The sequence below is a fragment of the Falco punctatus genome (genome assembly GCF_963210335.1).
Source record: "Falco punctatus genome assembly, chromosome: 8".
NCBI lineage: Eukaryota > Metazoa > Chordata > Aves > Falconiformes > Falconidae > Falco > Falco punctatus.
The window spans coordinates 55,590,881-55,615,122 of NC_137588.1; the positions used below are offsets into that span (position 1 = coordinate 55,590,881).

At 49.6% G+C, this 24,242-nt stretch overlaps 3 protein-coding genes across 7 annotated transcripts in view; 1 reads left to right on the forward strand and 2 right to left on the reverse strand.

Moving 5' to 3' along the window:
* Positions 1-1,574, reverse strand: part of HRH2 (histamine receptor H2) — a gene marked incomplete at its 3' end in the record, with an annotated part of 23,280 nt that extends 21,706 nt beyond the window's left edge. For all 5 annotated transcript variants that reach the window (XR_013929942.1, XR_013929943.1, XM_080398811.1 and 2 more), the window contains exon 1: positions 1-1,574. This exon is cut by the window's left edge.
* The window catches only part of LOC308068364 (serine protease inhibitor Kazal-type 5-like), an 81,566-nt gene continuing 58,897 nt past the window's right edge, over positions 1,574-24,242 (forward strand). Inside the window, exon 1 of the mRNA XM_080398813.1 lies at positions 1,574-22,709. The gene's annotated coding sequence lies outside the window, so the exon portion shown is untranslated. The remainder of the gene's footprint in view (positions 22,710-24,242) is intronic.
* The window catches only part of LOC308068373 (pancreatic secretory trypsin inhibitor-like), a 17,693-nt gene continuing 16,153 nt past the window's right edge, over positions 22,703-24,242 (reverse strand). Inside the window, exon 4 of the mRNA XM_080398823.1 lies at positions 22,703-23,975. Coding sequence (XP_080254949.1) covers positions 23,894-23,975 — 82 coding nt within the window. The 3' untranslated portion in view covers positions 22,703-23,893. The remainder of the gene's footprint in view (positions 23,976-24,242) is intronic.

Below are 24,242 nucleotides of genomic sequence, written 5' to 3' on the forward strand. Positions count from 1 at the left end.
ATCATACAGATTTTAAGTTGTAGCCCTGCCAGCCTGGGAGCTGGGCACTGGTGCAGATCGCCTTGAAACCCATGGGCCAGTCGCCGTCCCCCCAGGCTATCAGGGATTTAGTGGTGTGGTGCTCCAGCAAACACTTTGCTGCAGTTGAGGTAGATTAGATCTCCATTCCTCCCATGTACAGCGGCAGTATCTTATCTGCCAGCATTATCAGGCTGTCTGGCATCCTTGGGGCCCTGGAAAACAGGCTGATATGCTCCAGGCTCCAGCTCCCCCTTCCCTTGGACTTTGCTCCATACCTGGCACGTGGCATGGGACACCTGAATGGTCTGCAGTTGGCGGAGTGCCATTTTCCCCTCTTTTAAGTCGAGGTGCTGTGTTTTCTGTTCTCCTTTCCCTATGCTTGGTGAACGTGTTGATGGGCAGGTTTCAGTGTCAGGCGCTCAGCGCAGGGGGCTGGGAACCCGCCATGCCCATGACGTGAGCTTGCTGCCCTGACTTTTGATCTGAAGGGGTGTGACATTTCCACGGTCGTCTCCTCATTCCTGTTATCCTCATGCCCTTTGCACACTGACAGGACGTTGGAAAGAGGATGCATTAGTTTTGGATCACACTTGGACCAACTTTAATCTGTACGCCATCCTCTCTGTACAGCATTCTTTCCTGATTCAAAAGGAATTCAATCCATTTCTTCTTTCCTTCTTTTCCTCTGATGTATACGGCTAAAACTTCTCTTGTTATTTTTCCTGCCATCTGCTGCAAGAGACAATTCAGCCTGACCTTTGCCAGTTCCTACTTTATGTCTTGGGTGTTTCAAGACATAGGTGTAGGCTGCCTTTTTCCTTTGCAGTGCAATCTTTTTTCCCCATTCCTTATCAGCTTTCTTTGTCCTTTTATGTAGTTATTTCCTTGGCCAGCACAAAAGCCCTTTCTGGGCTTGAAATACATGTTCCTGAGATCAAAGGTGCAAAACCACTAAAGAAGACTCCAAGCCATTGCTGTGTACAAGTCCCCAGACCCACCGCCCAGCAGGTTTTATATTTAGGGACGGGTACGCGGCGGAGTCCATCAGGAGAGCAGCCAGCAGTGTGGGGATGGGCGGCCCAGTAGCAGCGTGGTGGTGGAAGAAGGACCACAAGGAAGGAACTTCCTCACTCCCAAGGGTCAAGATAAGAAATGGTCCCAGCGGTTTATTTTTTATCTAGAGCTTTTCTATTTCTGGGCCACCACCATCTACTGAGCACTATTCAGAGCCACAGCTTGGTGGCTGTTCTGCTCCAGTACCTCTGCAAGTTTTGCCCTCTTTTACATTGAAGGGGGAAATGGAAAGAAATATCACCTGCCTTTCCTTGTACTGCTTTGTTTCCAAGCAGGGAAATTTAATGTGAAAATCAGCTATGGCCATCATGCAGGGCAGAAAAAGAGCATGAGAGCTGTGCAGGATCTGGGGCTCGTGGGTCCCAGAGGATTCATTAGGGATGGAGTGATAACGGAAGGCTGAAGGCAGCTGGACAGTACTGTTTTTTTTTTTCCATTTGGCCTGGTGCCCCCCCACTCCACCCCCTCACCACCCCCCTCCCCCCCCCCAAAAAAAAAAAAAGGAAAAAAGGAAAAAAGAATGGCCAAAGCTTTTGTCCAAACACCACCACAGTTTTGGGAAGGCCAGCCCTGGGATTTGGAGCTGTGTCCTACCCAGTTTGTTAGTGTCTCTCCTGGCCCTGGTGCCCCGGGAAGGACCAGGGCTGCAGAGCTCCTCCAGCTGCATGGTCCTGCCACCCTGCAGCCGCTGTCATCCCACCGGCTGTGCCCGTGCTGCCTCCGCTTTGGCTGTCATGGGAGCTGTTACAGGGCAGCTGCTTGTGCCCTGCTGTGCAATGCTCCGCTCAGCTACTTGCTAGCTCCTGGCTGGCTGCTCATGACGGGCGAGACACTTGTCATTCCTGTACTGGAGGCTAAACCCATCCTTACTGCAATGGAGGGATTTGCATAGCATACACTGGATCCCAGCCAGAAGGCTTTGCAAGAAAAGCAAACAGCTGCTTCTTCCCTGCCATGTCCTATGACTCTTTCACAGCTTTGGGCATTGCCAGGGACAATTTCATTTTGGTCTATATCACCTGGAGCAAACTTCTGGTTCTGGTCTTTCTGCTTCATGTCCCTGCATTGTCTCTCACCTCATCAGGCAGCCCTCGTCCTTCAAAGCCCAGCTTAAAAATACCCCCATGCTGTTGTACGGAACCACTGCTGTGAAGTTGCACCCTGAGAAACCTGTAACTGGTGCCGCCCTGATGTGACGGAGCAGCTGGTCCTCAGCATTGTGCTCCAGGCCCTCCTGTTTCCCCACCTCTGCAAAGACAAGTGACATCCCTTGGCATCTTTGACTTTGCTGCCTGCACATAAACTCCTGTTCCCAGCCCTCCTCATGGGAACTGGTGGCTTTGACTCTTGCCCCATTGCCAAGGTCTGTCTGACTTGGCACAAGGATCCTGGAGCAGAAATTGATGGATTTCTGCAGGGTAGGAGACATTCTCCATCTGCCTGGGATCAGGAGAAACATCCACAGAGACCAAAGGCTGCTTCAGCAGACAAGTCTTTTACTTTGCTGCCAACACAACTGTTTTTCTAACTCATAACTGTTACCAGAAATTTGTGGAGCCAAGACCTGCTATTTCTTTGCTTCTAAACAAAACAAACCCTAGTTCGCTTTCTGCCAGGGAGAAAAGCTCTTGTCTCAGAGAACAAACCCTGGCAAAAGAAGAACAGGCTGTCATTTCCTCTCTCATTCAGTAATGATAAATCTGGGGAGAAGGGAATTACCTTACAGGAGTTGGGAGATGGGGGCACAGCCTGGGCATGGTTTAGTTTGCATGGGGAAGCCTTATCTGTACTTGCAAGATGGTTTAAGCATCTTTCCAACTGGATCATCCTTTGGAAGTGGTAGGGTTCCTTCTCCCTGGTGCCTTAGGCACTGTGAGCAGCATGACGAGCTCGATGCCGCGTCGCCTTTGCAGCTCAGCAAAACCATCATGCATAAAATCCCCAGGTAATTTACCCTGAGTGGGTTTCTGTGATTTGCTGACATTCCTCATAAACTGAAATGAACATAAAAGAAATGAATGCAGGGTTGTTAATTTGGAAACCCATTTTGAATAACTCCTTAATGATGTGGTAACGGTTAGCAGGGAGCCCTGGTGATAAATAATAGTTACTGAAATCCTGAATTGGCTATAAATTGGCACAAAGCAGTGGAATCCCCTGCGTGAGGCTCAGCTCAGTGAGTTACTCTCACTACACTCAGCAGCAGCTGCAGGTGAAGACAGAGGTAGTTTTAGCTGTATGAGGTCGTAGTAGCAGATGTCCTGACATACGTAAACTAGAAGATCATATGCATCCTCAAATGTGAGCTCTGCTTTACATCGCTTATTGCTTCTGGGAGCTGCAGGGTTTTACACCAGCAAATTATCTGCCTCCCTTCTCTGCCAAGCACTCCTCCTTTTAGCTGCCTGGTGTAATTGCATGTAAACTGGGAATATCCCAAAGGGATCATTACCTTTCTGCACAACTGCTTTCCTTATTCACATTTCACATCATCACCTGCAGGCATCCCTGAGACCAAGCAGTGTTCCCTTGCAGGGCAGGGTGGTTCACACAAATCTGCAGCAGTAGTGGGCAGAGAGCTTCTGTGCCCAGGGCCGGATGGGATGATGTGGTCTGAGACCCCTTCGGTGGTACCCAGGGTGGTGGGGGTAAGATTTCCTCATGGACAACCCACTTTCCTTCCTGGCAGCTCACCTTCCCCAACATCTCTGTGATGTTTGGTCCCGGAGAAGGGAATGTGGCATCTCCTTTCCAAGATGCTCTGGATGGATCAGCAGAATGGCTGTGCATTGGGAGTGTGGCAGCAGCTTCTCCCTCCCACAAGCCTGAGGCTGACTTGGCAGGACTGCTTGGTGAGCATAAGTCACCAAGCTGGATCCACCTCCCAACGCCATGGCCTGATGTATAACAGCACCTTGGAGGCTGAAAGATGCGTAAGGAAATGCTGATGGTGAGAGCAAAGCTTGGACGCAGGCTTTCTCTGCTGAACATGACTGCTTTTTGGAAGCCATGAGGCTGAGCTGTAATGAAGATGAAATTAAAGTTTCTTTTCATGACATTTTGTCTTCCAAAACAGCTGCTGCTGCTTGTAGGTGGCTGTGATTGCAGCAACACCTTCATGGTGTACAGTGTTTGGTTGTCAAGAGGGGAAATGGTGCTGCTAACATTGCAAGTTTTATTGATTTGGGTGGCTAAGGCACGACTCAGCCAACAGCCTGTGGAGCCGGTCCCAGAGGTAGCTTCCACCGGCACCATCTTGCAAAGCAATTGCAGAAGCAAACTGCAATTCTTTGTAACCACAAATTCTGGAGGGTACATCTTTGTCTTTCACAACCTTGTGACTACAGCAGTTGGTTGTTACATGGACTGGGAACAAGTCAGAGCTCAGAGGACCGCTCAGCTTTTCAGGTACTGATCTGGCACTCACCCCCAAGAGCTAAGGCTTTCTGTTGGGTTTCCTCCATCTGTGGCACCTCAGGCAGACCCATCCACTGAGATGGCAGAGACCTGCTTCTGCTTATTTGAAAAGAAAATTGTTGTACAGATTGTGAACTGGGCAGCTGGGCCACCAAATGAAGGCAGTTTGTCTGGCACAGACATATGGAAGATCTTACCTGACTGTGTACGTGCTTGAGAAAGATATACAGCAGTTCAGTGTTTCCTTTGGTTAAGGATGTTCTGAATTTTCCAAGTGCTTTCATTTATTGTGGCATCCTGATTGTGTGAGTTTTGCCCCCATTTTACTAAGTATTACTAGCTGTGGCAAACATAGCTAAGATCCCTTAGTTGTAAGTTTTCTCCACATCGAGTTATTTCCAAGAGTTTTTTTAAATCTCACGGTTTTTTTCCTCTTGCTCCTCATCAGAGGCTGTGATTTATGACATGCATTTGTATACTTTTAGATGTCCCTTCTGCATGATAAATACCATTGAAATATGTCACCGTAAGTGACTCCAGGGAGGTTAGCTCTGCTCGAGGCATGCAGCTTTTGGCTGTATGTCCTTTGAAAGGCATGACATGTTTAAGAAATGTCTCATGTTAGACAAACTGTTTGCAGGGTGAAGACATCGAGCAGCAGCCAGTGATGAATGTTTTGTACATCAGAAGATTTAAAACTTGTTTTCATCCTTCCTGACTCATGGCCAGCTTGTCCCGAGCCTGGCTCAGGGCTTGCTGCCTTGTCTTCTGAGTGCATCTCGCCCCAGTCACTGTGGCAGGCGGCTGGCGATCCCTGGCTCTCAGAAGACCAAGGGCAGCATGCTACTGTCAACTCAAAATGACTCGATAGCTGTTACTCAGAGCAGAAAGCTCAATGAGATATCGGGATGGACCTCCTCTGACTGGAAGATCTTATAAGGGAATGCAGGGTGGGTCCACTCATCTGGGACTTTGGTTTCCATAAGCTCAAAACAAGCTCAGAGCTAGCTAGGAAAGCTGCAGCTGTGATTTTAAGCAGCTTGACCTTTCTAAATACTTCTCTTCCTTGAGCTGGGGTTGGAAGACAGTTTTCCAAGCCAGAAGGCTGATGTCAGGATTGCTTCATTCAGCAACGTTGGGTAAGGCTAATAAGGATCCCTAAGAGCTTGCTAATAGCTCCAATTAGCCTGCAGCTGATGCTTCGTAAGTGGTTCTCTTTCCTCCTCCACCCCTTCCTTGCAGCTATTTCCTGGTGGAGTTTAGGAAGGTGAGGTGGATTAATGCTGCTTTGGGAGACTGTCAAGTCCCAGCTGTGAAATCACATTTTCCTCTTGGCTTTTCTGCAGTGGATCTGGCAGGGATTTCTCAGGGCAGCCATCTGCTTCTGCCTGGACTGAGCCGAGGTGCGGATGATGCATCTGTCTTGTTGGTGTATTGCTGGGAATAAGCCTAATTTGGGAGTTTGATAGACCAGAGGAAGAATGAAAATGCAGCTTTGAAGAGCTACTTGCACTTGCTGCTGGGACCTTTCCTGGTTGATAGAGAGTGAGCAAGCTGTTTCCTCAAATACATGGGCAAGAGAAACTGCGATAAAAGGGTTTGAAGGAGTTCATGTTAAAAAAGAAAGCTTTGCTGTAGTTTGCTTTATGTTTTTTTTGGTTTTGTTTCCCCTCCTGTTTCTTTTTTTAACCTTGAGTACTTCCTGCAGCAGGAGAGCCTTGCATGTCAAGACTTTAGCTTTCTTGTGGCACATGAGATTTTTAAGCTGTTTTTTTTTTTTTTTAATTTTTTTTTTTTAATGGGCCAAGGAGCCTGACAGTGAAAGATCATGGGGTGCCTGGTGCTATGCAGAGCAGGTGCTCAGGGACCCATCACTGTTCAACATCCATTGCTCAGCTATCTGTCAATGTAGGAACGCAGGGGTCCCCTGGTCCAGGTCTGGGGGTCACATCATCAAAACCATGCTGTGGTGCTCCAGGCCTTGCCTTGGAACATTGTGTGCTGCATTTCTCATCCTGATCCTCTGTTTACAGACACTGAATTTTTTCTGCGTGTGAGCTGGCCTGAGCTGCAGAATCGCACGGGCTCCTACAGCAGCACTGTGGAAAACACTATTCACTGCGTTGTAGAGCGAGGTGGGTTGTAAAACGTTTGCAGAGTCTGAGGCAGCAATGCCACGGGGCTCTGCTGTTTCTTGGCTTGAGGATCCTAGTTCTGGCTCTTTTTCCCTACGCCTTCGATTACAGTTCCTATAATACATCCGAACAACCTGCTGTGCGACCTTCTTCCCCAGGGATTCATGGGGATATTTTGAAAGCATCTTTACTCTAAGCCCCCACAAAAACCAAACATACTTTGGAATAAAGCACCCAAGCAGATGACTTGGAAATGTCTCTTGCATAGCGCTGGCGTTGTGTGCAGGCATATGTCACCTGATTCTGTTGACTTAAAAGCAAGTAAGCACAGTGATTGTGTTAGCAGATCTTGTTTCCTTCTTACAGAGATAAAAGAAAGGAGCAGGGTGCTTTCTTGTGGGAAAGAGCTTTTTGAGAGATGTGCTCGTTGAAAGCTCTTATGGAAATAAACCAAACATCCACAGCTGGGAGAGGTATTAAAAACTGTCCCTCCCACAGCCCTGAACAGTCACTGTGAAGCAGGGATTTGTTCTCTGTGTCTTGAGCTAGGGGGTGCAACCTCCCTATAGGTTATGTCTCAGGGAGGGAACCACTGCATTGCACAGAAGAACTGAGCTCTTGAGCAGGGGCCACAGCATGTGCTGCAGTGTTTTTAGACATGTGCTGAGGGTAGGGGGAAGCAGAGTTTAAGATGAGCATCTAGGGGCCTCTGTGGTAGTACTATGCAGCAAGATGTAGGTGTGAGGCTGGTGAGCTGCTCTTAGCTGGTTGAGCTGCAGCTGTGACATTTCTGGGTATTAGAGGGCTGGGGAACCTGTTTTCACTCTCTTTACTGAAGTGATGCTACTGCTGGTCTGTGCTGGGGGCTGAATGGCCCTGGGGCTGAGCTAGCCCAGCTATTTGTGTGTATGGAGCAGGGTGGGTTGGCAGGCAGCGATGGCTTGATGCAGCACTGGTGCTCTGCTCCCTGTGAGCCATTTGTGAGAGCGTGGTGTTATTTCCACTTCAACATCTCCCTGGGGTGTGAGTGATCCAAGAAGTGTTTCTGAAGGCCCAAGGGAAGTTTGCAAGGAGGGGGGTGGCTGTCCATCCAGGTGGACAGTGCTTTTGGGCAGGGAGTTGGTCACATCAAGGACTAACACGAGACAAACATTCTTCTGCAGCAGCAAAGCTAGGAGCATTGGGATTACTTCACTTCCCAGAGGAAAGCTGAGTTTCTCTGGGAATCAAGGGAAAAACATTCCTTGAAATATGACCAAACTCCTGGCACTTCGTGTGCTGGTGACGGCACTGCTGAACGCAACAGAGATGAGCATGCGCTATTCCCGATAACCCTTCCCAAACGCTCTTGGATGGGTTTTGGTGGTGTCCGAGTCTTGTGGAGCTCATCAAACGCTGTGTGTTAGTGCCTGGAAGTGACGGACGATATTCAGAAACTTGGTGAGGGCTTCCTGTGCTTCCTGGAAGCCGTGCTGTCACTACCTTGTGCTGAGGGGCTGCGGTTCCTGGCTGCTCGAGGAGGTGCAGAGCTTACAGCTAATCCTCACCCTGCCAGTGCTGGGGAAGTGTGCAGATTCTGGCTATGATGTTCAGGCAGCTTCTTTTTGGCACCCTCTGCCTGGATTTGGCAGGCAGTGGGACTTTGTGACGTTTGGTCCTTGTCCCCAGGAGCATGGAGGGGTCTAAAACCCCCTGGCCTCATGCTGTGACTGTGGTGAAACTGAGAAAGTGGCTTGTGCTGTACTAGTCCAGAAAGATGAATGCTTGCTTCTGTATTTTGCACCAAAGAAACTGTTGGTGGCACGATTGATAGAATTGCTGTACTGACTCTAGGTGAAAAAAAAAAAAAAAAAAGCAATAAACCACAAAGCAAAACAAGCAAGTTGAGACACAAAAAGGATGAAGCTTTTTAAAGGGAAGAAAAGAGCCCTGGGTGTGCTGAGAGCCACATGCTGGCTCCGGGGGTCTAGACTTGTGCAGTCGGGAGAGGCAAAGCTACCAAGACCATAGTTGTCTGTTCTGGGGGTTTCTGAGCCAGGTTCACATGTTCCTGGTAAACCAGTGTCTTTTATGTTGTAGGCCAGATGCTGCTGACACAAGCTGGGAGGTGAATATCTGGCTCTTGAATGTAACTAATATTAAAAAAAATCATGTTTGGGAGCCTCTGTGGAGCTCTTTGGAAAAAGCAGAACAGTTTAATGCAGCTCCTGAATGGGTGCCACAGGGCACATCCTGGCAGTGCAGGCAGGCGATCCCCCCTCCTGGCTGGCCAGCCCCATGGGCAGGGGTCAGCTCTGGCAGGGAGACACTTCTCTGCTCCTTGATAACACCCTCTGGTCCCCTTCGGTGCTGTGCATGCTCCAGGTGCAGCCTGGGGTGCATGCATCTCCTGCTTCCCCAGGCCTTTCTGCAGCACTTCAGTGTTCCCCAGGCTCCCTCGTGCTGGAGGAGGCCAGGGTGGAGGCAGGGACGTTTATGTGACAGCTGCTGGCAGCCTTCTGCAAGGCACCCTGCGTGCAAGGCACTGCAGCAACCCAGCCCATGTTTCCCTCTCAGAGCCCTCCATCCTCCTGCCTCCAGAGCCGTTTCACCCAGCTTTTTGCTTCCACTGCAAGAAGGCTGTGCACAGAGGAAGGCGCTGGTCGGTGGTTGCTGCTTTGAGACCCTGTGAGGTTCTGTGTGGGCTTTTTGGGCCCTTCTGCCTTGATTTTCTAGGACTCTCAAATCTTCTGCTTTAAGGAAACTTAGTAGCTTTAGAAATGGTCCTTCACCCAATTCCTTGCACAGCACTGCGGCAGCAAAGAACCGTCTTGCCTCTGGCCTTCCCCATTCAGCCACCCTAGGAAGGTTTGGGAGGTTTGGCAGTGCATCTTGTGGTGGACAATTCTGGTGTTTGATTGCACCATCTGTTTTCCCTCTCAGCTAATGTTTGCTTGAAGGCTCTTAAAATGCAAACAAAGCCAAACCGCACGAATCTGGAGCAAGGCACACAAAAAAGGGCTGTGAGAGCTGGTTTGAGGATTATCTCGTTGTTCCACCTTCTTCGATGCAAGTTCACGAAGCATGAAATGCTACGCACAGATGGTCAGAGTGCCTGAAGAGCTGCCTTGTGAGTGCAGAGCAAATGCTTTCAAGAGTGTCCTGGAATGTTTAGAAATAGAGCATTCGTGAGGACTGTATTGTGGCAGAGCCGTGGAGGAGATGGAGCACCCTCTGGTAGGATGTCTGGGATGTGTCCAGTGAAATGGCAGGAAGCATCCCATTATAAAGTTCCTGGGAATTCCTTGAAAAGAAAATCCTGCAAACTCTTGGCTGATTCAAAGGAACTATTTCCTTTAAAGGAATCTAGGATGTTTTGTTCTTTATTTGAATTTCAAAACTTTTCATCTACATCTAAGATAAATCTTAATTTGTATGATTGGTGAAATATATGGCAGAATAATTCTGAAATGGAAAACTGATAGGGAAAATTCACTTTTACAAACAAATTTCTGGAGAAGAAAATCAGAAATTTCAAGAAAAGTCTTCAAAATCAAAGCATTTCTATAGAGAAATTCTGTTTCACAGAACAGCTTTCCAGAACAGCTTTCCCTGCAGAAAGCTGTGCAGCTGAGGAGTTCCTAGGAAGGGGTGTGTGAAGCAGGCAGAGGGACCCTTGGAAGGAGATGCTTTTATTGACACATGTCAACTGAACTGACACAAATCATGGCCCTACATTTTGCAACCCAAAAACCCTCCCTGCCCTTTTTGGAGATTCAGGGTGTCTTTGTACGTGCATTCAGGAGACTGGAAACAGCCAGAGACCAGCAGCAACCAGGGAATGTGGGTTGGATGAATTTTCAGCTGTTGTTTAAATGTCACTTTGTCAAAATCCTTTCGGACGCTTTTGCTTTGTAGCTCGGATGCTGCCCTTGTGCAGGAAGGCTGGGCGCCTCCGGAGCTGCTCGCAGCGGGGTCTGATATTAGAGGTGATGTCTGTTTTGCCTGGCACCAGCCAAGCCTGTCTGATTATTTGGAGGAGAATTGGATGGCAGTGCTGAGCGATAGCTATTAAACAGGGCACCTGTGGATCCTGCTCAGTATGCCTGTGTGCTGCAAGCCTGTACAGGTTTCCACAGTGTCTAGCACCAGCAGGCAATGTTGGTGTCATACCTTGGACAACATAATTAGTGTCACACCCCACCGTCCTATCTCAGTGTGATTTGCTGCCAGTGTTGTACTAGCAAAAGTGGCGGGGGGAAAAAAAAAAAAAAAAGCCATGTTTCCAGTGTACAGATAGCAACAGATATGTTTGTTATGGCAGTTGTGGCTGGTGTAATCTTGGTTGTTAGACAGCTTTAAGTGGGATTTAAAACAGTCAAAGATGCCAAAACAAATAGGAATGAGATAGATGGTCTATTAGGCACAGCTTGTTTGAATCACTCGGTGCAGGAAGACTTTTACCTGGTTTGTGATGCACTGGCAGGGCTAAATGAGAGGAAAAAGGGGTATGACCCCAGTGGGATACCACCAAGGAGTGGGCCAAGGCTAGGTTTCAAGTATAGCACCAGGCAAAGCTTTTAAAGCAGCTGTACTTGCTCAGTGCTTCCTTGGCTGTTGGGCTTGGGCTTCACCCTGCTCGGTGCCTTGCATGGAGGGAAGATTCGGCACTGTGCTCCAAGCCTGGAGTCCAGACAGGTTCTCACCCGCCCATCTGAGCTAGAGAAACAGGTTCCCAAGGACTGGTCGTTACACTTTTATCTTTGATTGCTTAGTTGATTTTGATGTTTTTCCAGAGCAGGACCTGATTTTTTTTTTTCCCCTGATCGTTTTAATCCAAAGCTGGTGTAAAGTGTTGGTAAAGAACCAAGGAGGTACATTGACCCTTCAGCCCCAGCCTGGGCTACCAAGATCCCCAAGCTTCCAGGGCACATGTTCATTTCCAGCGACTGCTGTTTAACGCTTGGGCCACTGGAGCTGAGATGCTATTCAACAGCTTCCAGGTGTGTGGACCTATTGTACAAACAGCTTCTGTCAACTGTATCACATTTCTCACTTGAAGTCCCAGTGTGAACCCCAGCGAGAGGACATGTGGGGGCTGGGAGAGGGCTTACAGCAAAGCAAAGCCAGAGGCAGGTAATGCGTGGCCAGGACACGTGTGCTGCTGGTGAAAGGACAAGTATATCTCCTGTTCCAGTAAATGTGGCACATCTTTGTGCCTTTTCTCAGAGCAGAAACCCCTTTCCCATCCCCAGCAGTGACCTTTGACGTTCAACGGAAAACTGTAATTGCATAAACTGATGATTTGCAGAGCATGAGCTTTCCAAAGGCTGGTGTTTGTCAGTGACAGGTAGATGAGGAAAACATAAGCTTCAGGGCCAGCTGGTGTTTGTATTTTTAAGTCAGTCTGCTGCTGGTAAAGCTCTAATTGACCAAACTCTGCCCTGGGAGTCCTGGCTGTGCGAGACTGCTGCCTCCTTACAGCCGTCGCTTGCCTCAACTTTCACCAGTCAGCTGGAGGCATTTTCTCTCGTACTCTCTTTTTGCTAGTTTTATTTCTGTCCATGTAATTACTTTTTCACTTAATTCCTAAAGAGAAAAGAAACAAACCCAAGGAACTTGGATGGAAAGATAGATGAAGAGCTTCTTCTGTACTGGAGATCATCAGGAATTAATTTCTGACATCCTCGCCTTAGTGCAGTCCAGACTTCATTAATGCATTTGTAAAACTACTCCTGGCAGTCAAGCATGCAGTGGAATAATTTGCCTCTCCCTGTAGATTGCACTGGTGTCTGCCTCTGGGTTTGGCTGGTCTCATTTAGAAACTTGTTTGTGTTTAGAGGTTTGTGTTGCTTGTTGCTGCATGGAAGGGGCTCTTTGTACTATCCTTTGCATAGCAAATTGGCTTACGCTTTCAGCAGGGCATACAGCAACAAACTGGCTGAGGTGGCAGTGAGTCCCTGCTGCGATTTGTTGAATAGATGGAGAAACAGAGTGGGAAGATGATGGGACAGTGCTCGTGGCCATGAAAATAGGATCTCAGCTTGGTGCTTGAGTCTAGCATAAAGAAAAAGATCTTGGCCACAGAGGTAAATGGATGGAGCTGGGCACGCAGCCATCCCTACCCTTAAACAGGCTGTGCATCCCCCTCTGAGGACCTGTATCTCCCTTGTGTGTGTGATGTGGTGCTGTGTTTACTGAAGGGCACCCAGAGCTTTATGTGATGATTTCAGATCTCCATCAGCCAAATAAACAAGCTGAAGTTACAGCAAACTACCTGTGATGGGCTGACCCGAGGAAAACATGTCTCTGCAAATGTCTGGTGCTGAGTGCCGTGTGGGCTGCCCCAGGAAGCAGCTGGGTGGGAGCTACACCAACATGCATTTTAATTTTGCTTTCATTAGAAAAGGTGGGAGCCTGTTAGGCTGCAGCGAGACTGGCAAGATGAGCCAATCGTAATAAACACTTCCAGGAATTTAGCTCTTTGCTGTCTCTTGAATGGATAAGTGCACGCTGCAGGTCTGCTGGAAATCAGCCTGCAGTGGCTTTGGTGGGGTGGGCAATTACCTGCTAGCATTACACTGCAGGAAAACTCAGTCTAGCTTTGCTAAACACAACAAACAACACAGGGCATGACACAGGTATCGTGGGGTGGACGTGATGGGCAACTGATCTAATATGCTGCTGGAAACTTGCATTTTGGCCTGGGTGCAAGCCTTGGTGTTGACCCTTCCATATATGTGCTGGGAAAGCATGAACTGCTTCCTCCGGTGTAAGTGCGAGTCCCGCAGTATTAGATGTGGCATTATTCTCACTTACATGCACATAATTATATGTAGCAACTTCTTTTAAATAGTTTGAGGCTATGTAATGACTGTAATTAGGCTGCCATATACAACATAAAAAGGAAAAAATCCCCCAAACACAGAACTCATTGAGCCAGGCCCTTATTAGTAAGAGAGGAAAGTTTAAAAAACCTGAACGTTTATTATGTGCTTTATGAAAACCAATGGCTCAGCACCAGCTGTCCCTTCCCATGTGTTTTGACACCCCCAGATATGCTTCGTGATGCAGAGGTACTGGGGCTGCAGCCATCCCCTCCTGCTTGCCCTCTCTCACTCTGGAGTGATGCTGCAGTAGCCACGGGACCTTGCAGAGAAGCTGGCCTGGGTGAGCTCTGCTAAAAGCCAGACAGCTCCTCCCGAGCTCAAGTTTTTCTGCAGAGCAGGTTCACTGCTTTGTCCAAAAAAAAGCAGTAAACTCCCTGTGTGTTGGTATAGGAGCCCACAAAAATGAAGAAAGGCAAAGGCTCTTGCACCAGCAAAGCCCAGCTTGTCCCACTTCCCTCCTATGGAGCACCACGCTAGCACTAACCCACGTGTGGCAGCCAGCCCAGGCTTTAGCAAGCCATGACTGCTGTGCTGGGTTCTGCTTAGAAGGTTCCTATAGCACTGCCCTCCCTGGGCATCCTCACCTCCTCTGCGCTTGCTGCCACCTGGCCTTCCTGAGCGACCTGGGGAGACTGCTGGGTGCTAACGAGAAGCTTCATCCCTGTTTCGGCTCCCAGGCCCACAATGGAAACATTGGCGTGAGTGGATCTCTAAGTAAACATCCAGGCACTGGAGGAAGGGAAAGGGTAAAAACTCTGAATGATGACTGAAATGTCAGACGTTCATTATTAAGTCAGTCGAGATGTTGACAGCTAAGCTCATTAAAAGCATTCTTGATCAAAAAAGCCAAAGGCAAACCTGATTCTTAAATATCCCAGTTGTTCTTTCTGGCCTAGTTTTTAAAAACTTAAGAAGGAAATGAAATTTTAGAAAATATTTACAGAGACGAGAATCACAGGATTTCACCACGGCCGGTGACTTCGCAGATCTGCGGGTGGCAAGGACAGCAATTAAAGCGCAGGAGGGCAAACGAGTTCTCACATCTCCTTTGCGGAGATATTGGCAGTCTTAGAAGTTGAAGTGTGTGTTGTATTAGGGCTGGAAGAGCAAGAAGTCACCAGGTCTTTGAGGAGCTCTGAAGGCTTTCAGGATGTTAAAGGAGTAGTTGTGAGCGAGGCCAAGGTTTGACAGACTTCGCTGGGAGCTATAAAGGTGAAATGATCGGTGCTGTGTTGTGTGGCAGCGAAGCAGAAATGCCAAAGGACTGCTCTGAATAATGCATGGTCTTTGTGGGTCAAAGTCTCCTATGAGAGAGCTGGTAGAAAAGGCTCACTGGAGCTTACCCTAAGCATCAGGCATATATTTCAGGTTTGGATTAGGGTAAGAATAGAGGACAGCAGTAGGAACAGGGAGAAGCAGAGAAAATCTGACCTAGCAGGAGAGATCGAAAGAAAGAAAACTGTTTACTGAAGATTGAGGCAAAACAGGGTAAGCGTGAAGCTCTTAAAATGTGTAAAAAAAAGCTACTGAAAAGAGGAAGAAAATGCTTTTTTCTCTCTGTCTCTCATGGCTAGGAGAAGATGTCATGAGCATAAGCCAAACCAGAAAGACACAGTTGCTGGGAAATGGTTTCCTGGGGAAGTTGTAGAAATTCCATTACTGGAAACCTTTGAAATGAAACTGGAAAAACACCTGATCCAGCTGGTTATGCTTTGAGCTCCTTAGGCTCCTTCAAGCTTTAATTTTTATGAGTGCATTAACTTGTGGTTATTACCATGATATTAGAGAGATGGCACAGCTGCTGATGGCATTTTGAAAGGATTCAACTGCAGAGTCAGACGCTGCCAGAACCAGCTCCAAGGGCAAAGTCTTGAGCTGAGACCACAGGCTTTGGTGGCCGAGTTTGGATTAGAAAACGTAAACTGTGAACAGAGAAAAGTAACTCTTGATGTTTAATTAGGTTCCCTGTAAATGAGTAGGAGCACACCAGACACTTCACTGGTTTCCCCATGGAAAACCAGCGGCACAGAAGGATTTTTCTGACTCCCAGGTGCAGGAAGGGTGGCAGAGTGTGATCGAGACCTCCAGCCCACCTGATGTGATCCAGACGGGTTGCCGGGGTCAGTTAAGCTCCTGTGTATCCAGCCACGTAGATAGGGATGTGACCCACCGCCAGACAGCAGCTCCCTGCCGAGATAACTCCTGCCTGGCTCTGCTGATGGGGACATGGTCCCCCTGAGTCCTCAGGTGGGACCTGAGGCTGTGCAGGCGGTGCAAGGCCCACAGATCTGCCAGGAGAACTACCCCAGGAGCCTAATTTTGAGGTCGGATCAAGGGAACTGGCAGCATGCAAGTGGATAGCAGTCCCTTGTGTGGCAGTTCACGTATCCACACCTCTCATGTTGATGGTGCCCCTGCGATCTGCAGAGCTGCATTCTTCAGATGAAGGTCATGTTGTGCTGGAAGCACCGTGCTTGGCTAGATGGACCTTTGGGGCTAGAACAGCCATTCCTATGTATTCATTGAAATGTCATTGATTTTTCTAAAGAATTATTTCCCCCTTGATGGTCCAGAAATAAAACCTCTTGCTCCGATTGGTGCAACAACCTCATGATTTCTGTTTATTGACAAGGCGGTTTTCACAATCTGTCTCAACATGGGCAAGTTATTCTTCAACATGCTCAACGGGAGAAAAGAGAAAATTACATTTCTTTACCTCCCGCTGCTTCCTGTTACATTTCTCCTCCCGGCTCTCCAGAGGCAGGTGGTGGTGCAAGGTCCCATCTACAGGCCTGTCCAGCAAGTTACCCAGCACCAGGTTTTCACAGGTATATCTCCTCTTGATGTGGGCAATGCCCAGTTAGACATATTGCCAGGCTGCAAGTTTGCAGTGATATTTTTAGTTTTCCTCTGAGGTTCCTTTTTGTCTCTAGCCTTATCTTGGCTGAAGCAAAACAGCTTGTGTGGCTACTCTTTGTGCCCCAGACTGATTTCTGGCTCGTTTGTCATGGTGCAGCCAAATGTGTGCAAAGCAAGCAAGGACACAGAATTGTGCACGCAAAAACTTTTGCGCAGAGTGTGTGTCTCAGGTTGGTGACCTGGAATCAAGGGCTTGCTCAAAGGATTCCGCAAACTCAAATGTTTTGAATAGCAGCAGCAAAGAGGAGAGTGTGGAAGCTGGTATAATGACCCCACAGGTGTATGACAGCATGTTGGTTGGGCTATCTGAGGCTCATGTGACAAAGGTGCTTCCAGCTTCCACTTTGGTTAGGACCCTTCTGGCCATTACATACACATTAGATGCCATTATATAATACAGGTCAGGATTTCGGATGAGGAAGGCTCCATAGGTTTCAGAATTGTAACCACACTGTTTCCAGCACACGCAGTCTCCAGCTGCAATACTTCAAGATGTGGCTCTGGAGCTCGTTTCCTTTGTTTGCATTTCAGTGGGTCATCCTGGCAGTGTTTTGCAGGAGCAACTAAGAATTACGGGCTTAGATTAGCTGCAAGATCCTGAAAGTGATGCATTGCGTCACTTGTGGTGGCTGTACATACCTACTTCCCGCATTAACAGGAACTGGTTTGCATGGGAAAGTGCTTCTGCTGTTGGGACTGGTTGCTGGGGGTTGCTTTGCTCTCATGAGCCCTATTTCTGAGAGTGGCAGTTCAACTATGCAACTCTAAATATATGTTTCCTTGTCCAGATGTCTTATTTAGGCCAAAGCCCGCACTTTGCCTGTAAGAGCTGGAAAAGCACGGACCCGCCTTTGCAGTCAATTAACTGCCTCCAGGGCACGAATTATCTTTAAAAGGAGTTGGATTGGGATAGGGAACATGTGTCAGCGCTGGAACGAGAACGCTGTCTGCCCTGGTGCCTAAAGAGGTGAACTTTTTTTTAATTGCTTTTTGGAAAGTTAATTGTAACCAGGTAGCTGCTTTCCTTTGCCAAGAACTTGGGGATATTTGTGGCTCTGGAGTAAGAAGGAGCAGCAGAAACAATGGGGCACTCATTGGGACCGAACCAGTTTATGCTTAATCTTTCAAACAGTTTTTCCAGAGAAACACCTTGGCCTTGAACTCTATCTTAGTTTATTTGCTGTACTCACCTCTTGCACTGTCAGGCAAACTGAAAAGCTCAGACTTGTTAGCGACTGTTTCTGAGCACCAGAATGAGAACCTCTTGTTGAACTGGGCGGCTGAGCTCAGGGCATTGGGGTGCTCAGTGGCCACGGAAGGGTTAGGGGCAGAAATATCGGGCTCTGCCCCAGGCTCTTCTACTTGGTTTGTCTTAAGACACGATAGCCTGGCCTGTGCGTTCCCTGGAGCTTTCCACACAGGGTGAACATGTGTGCTGTCCCCTAAAACATCCCATCCATAGTAGCAGGGCAAGAGCTACACTCCCCTCCTGCCTTGCGCTTCATCTGCTCGGGTTCTGCTGCCAGCTGGAGGAAAGGGGCTGAGCCCTGCTGCAGAGGGCTGCGTTGATGCAGGCGCAGTGTCCCAAACCAGTCAGGAGAGGAACATCTGGCCAGCCCCTTACTCTCGGTAATGTGCACTGAACAATCCCTTTGGTTAACAAATCTCTGGGTGCTTGTGACCAGGAGCAGCGTGAGGAAAGAGGAGTAATTCCTGCCCAAGCATCAGAGCAGCCAGAAATGCTTTCAGCCCAATAGCCACTGCAGTGATGCTGCTGCAGCTACCTGTAGTGTCTTGCTGGGGCTGGATCCAAAGCCCCTCTGTACCCACTGGTTTTGGCACACTTTGAATCAGGTGTTTGTGCCATTTCACTACCATATGCATTAGCTCATCCACTGCCTTTGAGCCAGCACATGGCTATTGGTGCAAGGACTGTGGGACGTCTTTCTCTGCTCCAGTCGTACCTTGCGAACTGCTTCAGTCCTGCCTCAGCTCCTTCTTCCCCACTGTGTTTCACCCCCTGATGGGCCCAGCTTGAGGTGTCCTGGCTTTTGCTTTCAGGACTTGGCATCCTGCTGCTGGACTTGTACACCTCCTGCGCCTGTGAGGACATTGGTGGGGGACACGGTGCCCCAGAGTGTGCTATAGGGTGTATAGGGAAGGCTGCCATTTCCCTTCCCCTGCATGGATGCTGGCTTCAGAAAAAAGGGCTGATACAGGGACTCTGATTAACGCATCAGATTATAGTCCCTGAGACTGATGCCACCTGCAAACTGTACACTTGCGCTGACCAGTCTTTGTGGCTTCAAGCCACATTAGCACCATCTGCCAGCAAAGGAGAGCTTCCCAGCACCCCACAAAGCAGGTACGGGGGTGGATCTTCACATGCTTTCCTGCCAGGGTGTGCCAGGAAAGACCTGACCTTCTCCCAGAGACCAGCAGCCCCTATTGCACTTTAAGCTGCACATGTGATTTTCTGTTTGTGGCATCCTTTTGCAACTAGGAAATCTCTTAAGTTTTTGGAAAGACCCTGCAATCCAGCCTCACTGAGCTGTGCTACAGCAGCAGGTTGTTGCTCTGGCATAGGTGAAGGACAGGACCTCTGCCTGGGGGCTTTCCAGGAGTTGTGCTGCTTAGCTGGAAGGAAGCAGGACTTGTCAGCATCGCATTTACCCGCAGTACTAGTGCCGACTGCAGCACCAGGAGGTCTCTGACAGTGTGCAGAGCACAAGGAATCCAGCGTCCACATGCCAGCACCGTGTGGAGCTGGCGCTTGCAGCCCCTCCTGTCCCTTGCTTCAAGTGGAGTGTGCCTGATGCAGGATGAAGGCCAGAAAACTACTGTAGAAACATTGGCAGGGCTGCCTTGCTGGCTGCAGAGCGCTTTGGATGCTCCTGATTCTCTGGAAGCTTGCTTTTTTTGATAGAGAGAAATACAAACTATTACTGTCATTTGACTTGTCTATAATGGCTCAGAGACATTAGAAAGCAAAAGTTGAGATCTTGCTTCAAATTTGCAGCTCTTGTTGTGGCTATTTGCTTCACGTCTGTGGTTATCATGGTGCTTTCAGCCCACCAGTGAAAGAGTCCACTTACTTAGTAATGATCCTGCTGCAGCCCCGCTAAGCGCTATGGACAGTCTGTCTGTGTCAGTGCAGAGCCGCTTCCAGCTCATTCCTATACATTTTCCAAGGACAGCTTTTCCCCTAGGTAGCCTGAGCTCTGGTTTAGATGAAAGGAAATTTGCAGTTTAAAAGCATCCTTCTATTCCAGCAAGACTTTTGCTTTGCAGAGATTTAACACTATCATTTCCTACTCAGATGGGACCAATTGGTATTTCTTTCTCCAGCCTCAAGCTTGGCAGCGTAAACCTCTAATATAGCGGTGCTGCTGCGCTGTGCAGGGCAACTGTCTCGAGATCTGCGATGATAAAACTGTTTGCATTTGCTGCCACTCATGACACCTCTTGTTGAGGTTGTCACAACAGCCGCGCTGAAGTGGTTATGTTGGTCTGGTGTGCAGGTCTGACCCATGAAGGAGAGCAGGCTCTGGATCTCTGCTGTGCCCTGGGCATGGGGACACCGCTGTCTGCACCCTTGGCACAAGGCCAGATCCAGGAGGTGGCACGTGGCAGCATCATAGCGCACACGGAGAGTTTCGCTGGCAGCAGGCGGGTTCCCATGGGGTAGCTGCAAAGGGAAGTGCTCTCTGCCAACTGGACAGACTGGGTTTAATTCAGGTCTCCCCCAAAAAAAGACTCCTGGAACTGAACATGCCCCGTGGAAAGTGCTGTCTGGCAGCTGCATCAAATCTGAGGAAGGCTCTACTTATTTTCAGACTAGAAAAACAAATCTGATGTTGAAAAATATGTCTCAAATAGAAGCTGCCTTAGTGGAGCAAGGCCAGGCAAGGCTGCAATGGGGCAAAGGTGGTGTCAGTGCTGCGTCTTCTGAACAGGCCTGAGAACAGGAATGCTTGAAACTGCCAGAAATCCAGAGCTTCTCAGCGGTGGTCTTCATGTCACTAAAGCCCCTTGGTCCAGTTTTAATCCTGACTTTGGAGTCTGCTATCATGACATTATAAAGTCAAATGCCACCAGCAATGGAAACAGATAATCCCTCCCAGACAGCAGCTTCAGTAAAGTGTTCCAGGAGGTGGAGGGGGAAGGGCTTCCCCGGCTGAATTTTACCAGAACTTTTACTGGCAGGAAACTCTCGATTTTAAAAGAAACATGGTTTTCTGATCAGAGAATGCTCCCCTGGGCCATCTGTCCTTAGCTGTCTGGTTTTCATCAGCCTTGTGACATTCCTGAGGCTTGGCAGTAGTGAGAGCTGCTTTGGAGGCATTGAGCAGGATGCAGTCCCGCTTTGACAAGCTTCCACCCGAACAGCATATCCTGGCACAGGAGTGCAGGAGAGATGCCCCCCGGATAGCAGGAGGAAGGAGAGGAGGGGAAGCATTGCCAGATGCAAACCGCCTGCACGTCCCATGGATGTGCTGGTGCTCCCCAGGGCAGGCGGGCTGGGAGCTGGCACGGGGCTGGGCCGTGCGGGTATCTTGCTCTCTGCGGAGCCCCGGCTTCTGCAATCAACACAGCTATTTTTGGCATTTCCCCCCTTGTCATTCAAACACTTGTTATTCTGAGCAGTGCGGTGGTGGGGGCAGGCATCACGTTGCTCCGTGCCTGTGCTTCCCCAGGCAGTAAATGCTGAGCCCCACTGTCTGTACCATCCTTCGGGGTCCTCCTCACTTGCCATGTGCCTGCAAACCCCCTGGCCTTTCCCACTACCCTGGCTGATCCCTCGGAGAGCAGCCAGAAGGGAAGGAGGAGGGATGCGGATGGCTGAGCCCTTTCTGTGTTTTGGCAAGTCCTGTTTTTTCCCAGTGGCATAATTTAAAATGTGTTCAGGGCTCTCCCAAACACCCACCACCAGAAGCGCTGCCCTTAGAAGATGGCCTGAAAGGCTGCAGCTATTTCGACAAAGAAAAGAAGAATTGAAGCCATTATCCTTCCTCCTGTCACTTTCCCTTTTGCCCTATCCCTGCCAGATCTCCGGCACTGGAAGAAGCATCACATAGGCACAGGGAAGGATGCTGGTGTCTCAGAAAAGTCGTGCTGGCTGCTGGCAAGATGACTGCGGGCGATCAGACAGCGGAGGAGCAGCTGCTCCCCTCAGCTTCAGGAAAGAATGTTTATGGGGGCAGAAGACTCGCTTTTGAGGATGATTTTCCCATAAACAAAACTAAACCCAGTCTAGGGGTCAGTAAAACACCTTCGCACCTGCTAAAGCTTCCTCAGATTTGCACTTGTTCAAGCCAAAACTGGAATATGGACAGGAACCGTTCCCTCCTGGAAACTTGTTGCTGGTTCTGTTTCATGTGTGTCTGCTGCACAGTACCTACAGGGTGGCCCTTGACCTGCTGCTTCCAGTAATCTCAAGCCTGAAAGGGACCTTGCTGTGGGACGGATGTAGCTGACATTTAGCAGGAATGCTAGTTCTTATCAGAACAGTGCCTGGGGAGATGAAGCCTGCGCTCAACCATCCAGCTGACGTGACCTGCTGTTTTGCAAGCTCAGTCAGCACCTCATTTCATCAATGAGATGCTCTTGGCTAATGCTAGGTCATGTTTCCCTGAAATGGTGTGGGCAGGAAAGATGTTCTGCTTGGCATAAAGTGGCCTCAGTGCAATCTCTCCAGCATTCTTCTGGGTGGAAGAAACCAGCTTGAGTGAGTTTGGAGCTAAGCTGGGTTTTGCCACGCCACAAAGTCCAAGAGCACTGGGTGAACAGTATGAGGAAGCTCAGCCTCCTCTCCTGCCAGCCCCAGTTGCAGAGACCTTGCCAGGTAAAAGCTGTGCTCAGTTTCTCGTGTTGCAGCAGAATCAGGAATATCCCAGCTGCGGGAAGCATACTTCCAGGATCCCCGGTGTGCAAAGATGTCAAGGCAATTTTACAGTCCCAAGCCTATTTGGGGCTACTACCTGTAGTGCATTAATTTTATATATGGGCAAAATGAATAGTTTTCCATCTGTCCCTCGACCGCAGACAGATTTGCTGGCAGATCTGGGGTGGGGGGTCTGTGCTGCCTGCGCCGCTCCCCCCCCCCCCCCCCCCCCAGCTGTATCTGGTTGCGTTTGAAATTTCAAGCGAGCGCCAGTGCTTTCCCTCACCTTGATCGTGCATTTTTTTTGGTGTTTCAGCCACTTCTTCAAGGAACGTAAAGAGAACTCAAGCACGTCTTTTGAATTACGGTGAAGTTCAGGATTTGCTAAAGGTTTGCCCAAAATACAAACAGCCGTTTACCCAAGGGCTGCAATTCACGGGGGGCACCGGGAGGGTTCAGCCCCCAGCCCCAGCCGCTCCGCCCCCGGCTGGTTTGGGGTTCCCCATGACAGTCCCTGGGCACCACAGCGGGGAGCCCCCGTCCCGGGGAGGGGGGCGGCAGGGCCAGGCAGGCACATCCCTCCGACGGCTCTGGGGCCCCCCGTGTCCCTGCAGCCCCCGGCCGGAGCAGGAGGTCGCTGCAAGCCTCGCCGCGGGGGTCAGGGCCGGGGTCGGGGGGGCGCTGAGCGCCGGGGCTGACCCTTCCCCGCGGCTCCCAGCCCCGCTGCGGGAGTGCGGTGCCCCGGGGGCTCGGGGCGCCCGGCGCCGCCTCCCCGCTGCCCGGCCGGGCCGCCGCGGGCTCCGCTCCCGCTGTGGGCTCCGCTCCCGCCGCGGCGGCGCAACAGCGCCCTCCAGCGCCCAAACCGCCTCCTGGCTCCGGCCGGGGACTCGCAGCTGCATCCCGCTGCGCCGGGCGCCGCGCCGCACCGCCCGCCCCGGGGCCGGGGCACGGCTGGGGGCCAGCAGCAAAAGCTCACCTTTGCTAGAAGCGGAAAAAAAAAATTGCCTGGAGAAACGGAGCTTTCTTTTTGTTTTTCCGAGGCACTGGGTAGCTGTGACCCGCTGGGTGAGGCTGGTGGCTCTGGGTGCGTGGGGACCGTGTGTGATGGGAAGTGGCATATGGACAGGCTGGAGATGGGTCAGCGTTGAGATGACTTGTTGGACTCTTCCTCCTGGCAAAGGCCCTGGAGCAAGGGCTTTAATGCCCTGTATTTAATGAACGTAATTACAAGTCATGGGAATGCTAAGATCTGTTACTTGGAGGCTGGAAGTTTAGGGAAGGAAAACAGAATTCCTAATGCAAAAAGAGCTGCCTTGTTATGCCAGAGCCTGGCTGCCTCTTGGGCATGTCCTAGCCTTGTCCCCGGGGCTCTGTCAGTAATACGCTCGAAGTTCTTTAAGGACATCACCAGAACAAACCATATTTTTCAGAAAGGTATTTTAAATGTCAGGGAAAGGGGTCTGCTGTGTGTGTAAGAAATCCCAGTGCAAGACATGGCAATGCTTCCATTTTATTAGGATTTTCTATAGGCGACAAATGGATTTGTGCTATCTTCTCCAGAACGGTTGCACCTTTTAGTTTTGAGCGGAGTTGGAGCGTGGAGAGGGCTTTTGGCACATACCCCTGTTCTTTATGCGCACGTTAGTGTTTCTTTGCCTGGAAGAGACGTTAAAAATGCTAGAGGATGCCCTCAGGTCCCTGATACATGGAAGAGCCTGGCTCAGAGGACAAAGAAAGAAAGAAAGGAAAGTACTGCTTAAATCATCATTTAACTGTTATGCACAGTAAGTAAGGCCATGTATTCTGACAGGGAGTTCAGGGTTATCATGGACATGTGTTAATTAGTTCCAATAAGCTCAAGAGCTGCTGCTTCCTGACACCTCTTGGCAGAATAATTCACCTCTGTGCTATAGGATGGCACCA